This window comes from Perkinsus marinus, assembly GCF_000006405.1.
Source record: "Perkinsus marinus ATCC 50983 genomic scaffold scf_1104296974066, whole genome shotgun sequence".
Taxonomy (NCBI): Eukaryota; Perkinsozoa; order Perkinsida; family Perkinsidae; genus Perkinsus; species Perkinsus marinus.
The window spans coordinates 1-1,097 of NW_003201235.1; the positions used below are offsets into that span (position 1 = coordinate 1).

At 50.0% G+C, this 1,097-nt stretch overlaps 1 protein-coding gene across 1 annotated transcript; it reads right to left on the minus strand.

Moving 5' to 3' along the window:
- Positions 1-688: 688 nt before the first annotated feature.
- Pmar_PMAR004155 (hypothetical protein) lies at positions 689-1,016 on the minus strand (the record flags this gene model as incomplete). The annotated part of the gene is made up of 2 exons (XM_002765949.1): positions 689-878; positions 925-1,016. The coding sequence occupies 2 exons, from the start codon at positions 1,014-1,016 to the stop codon at positions 689-691; spliced, it is 282 nt and encodes a 93-aa protein (XP_002765995.1).
- Positions 1,017-1,097: the final 81 nt, after the last annotated feature.

Consider the following 1,097-nt stretch of genomic DNA (forward strand, 5'->3'; position numbering starts at 1 on the left):
CACGGAACATCAGGGGCGAAGGGATTGCACTTCAAAGCCTGACCGACAGCTTGGCAGGATCTGCAGCTACACTGTAGTGTCGGAGAACACAAAATGCGCGTTACCGACAATCAATACTCCGTGAGAGCTCCTTGTACGTGGTGACTTTCCCTTTCGGAACTTCCAGCAGCGCTTCATATACCCGACGACGGAACGGACTCACCGCTGAGAGATCGATTGACATTGTTGCATCACCTAATAAAGCTACTCTCCTATACAGCGACAATGCTCGATATTGTCCAACGTGTACATGCTCAGGTTGTACACCGAACAACGAGAGAATAATAGTGATGGCCACATACTCTAAGATGCTCAACATGCGTGTGGCGTTTAGTACTCGTGATCATTAGCATAGATGTCGTCCGATTGGTAGCCCCGACAAATCCCACTGAACTCGACAACAGCGAATAAGCTGAAACGTCACTATCGCATCACATAAAATCCTCATATGTTTTTGTAATTATGCACCAACCGCAACCAGAGTGAACGACAATTATGATGAAACTATGACTGAATCATGCCCGGAAACGCTCCTATCTACTGTGGCTACGGTCTTGGTGGCGGAGGTGCTCGAGGGGGAGGTGGAGGAGGGGGGACGAACGGGACTGAAAGAGTACACGGGAGTCAGAGACGCGGCAGTCCGGTCAAATCAAATACCACGTCCACCGCTAGAAGTGCTTTTAGGAGTGCTAGCACCAGAAACAGATGGTGCCTTATCAATGGCTTGCGGAGTAGGCTCGGATGAGATCTCGGATTCTCCAACGACTTTGACCATCTCTGCATGTCGGGCCATGTAGTATTTCTCATCCTCAGGATCGAGCCACTCAGTGGGTTCCTCCCTGCAAGATTTTGATAGACATTCTTGGTTCGAATCTCATGACTCACTTGAGCTTGGTTCGCATATACTCCTCTCTCTCCTTCGCACCACGGAGCTTCCTCCACTCGAAGTACGGCACGTGCAGGACTTTGTAGCCCATTCGCGTCAAAAGGCGGTGTTTCAACTTCGTATATGCCGTGTACCTGTACCGAGAGACATGATCCGAGGAGAAAGATCGAGC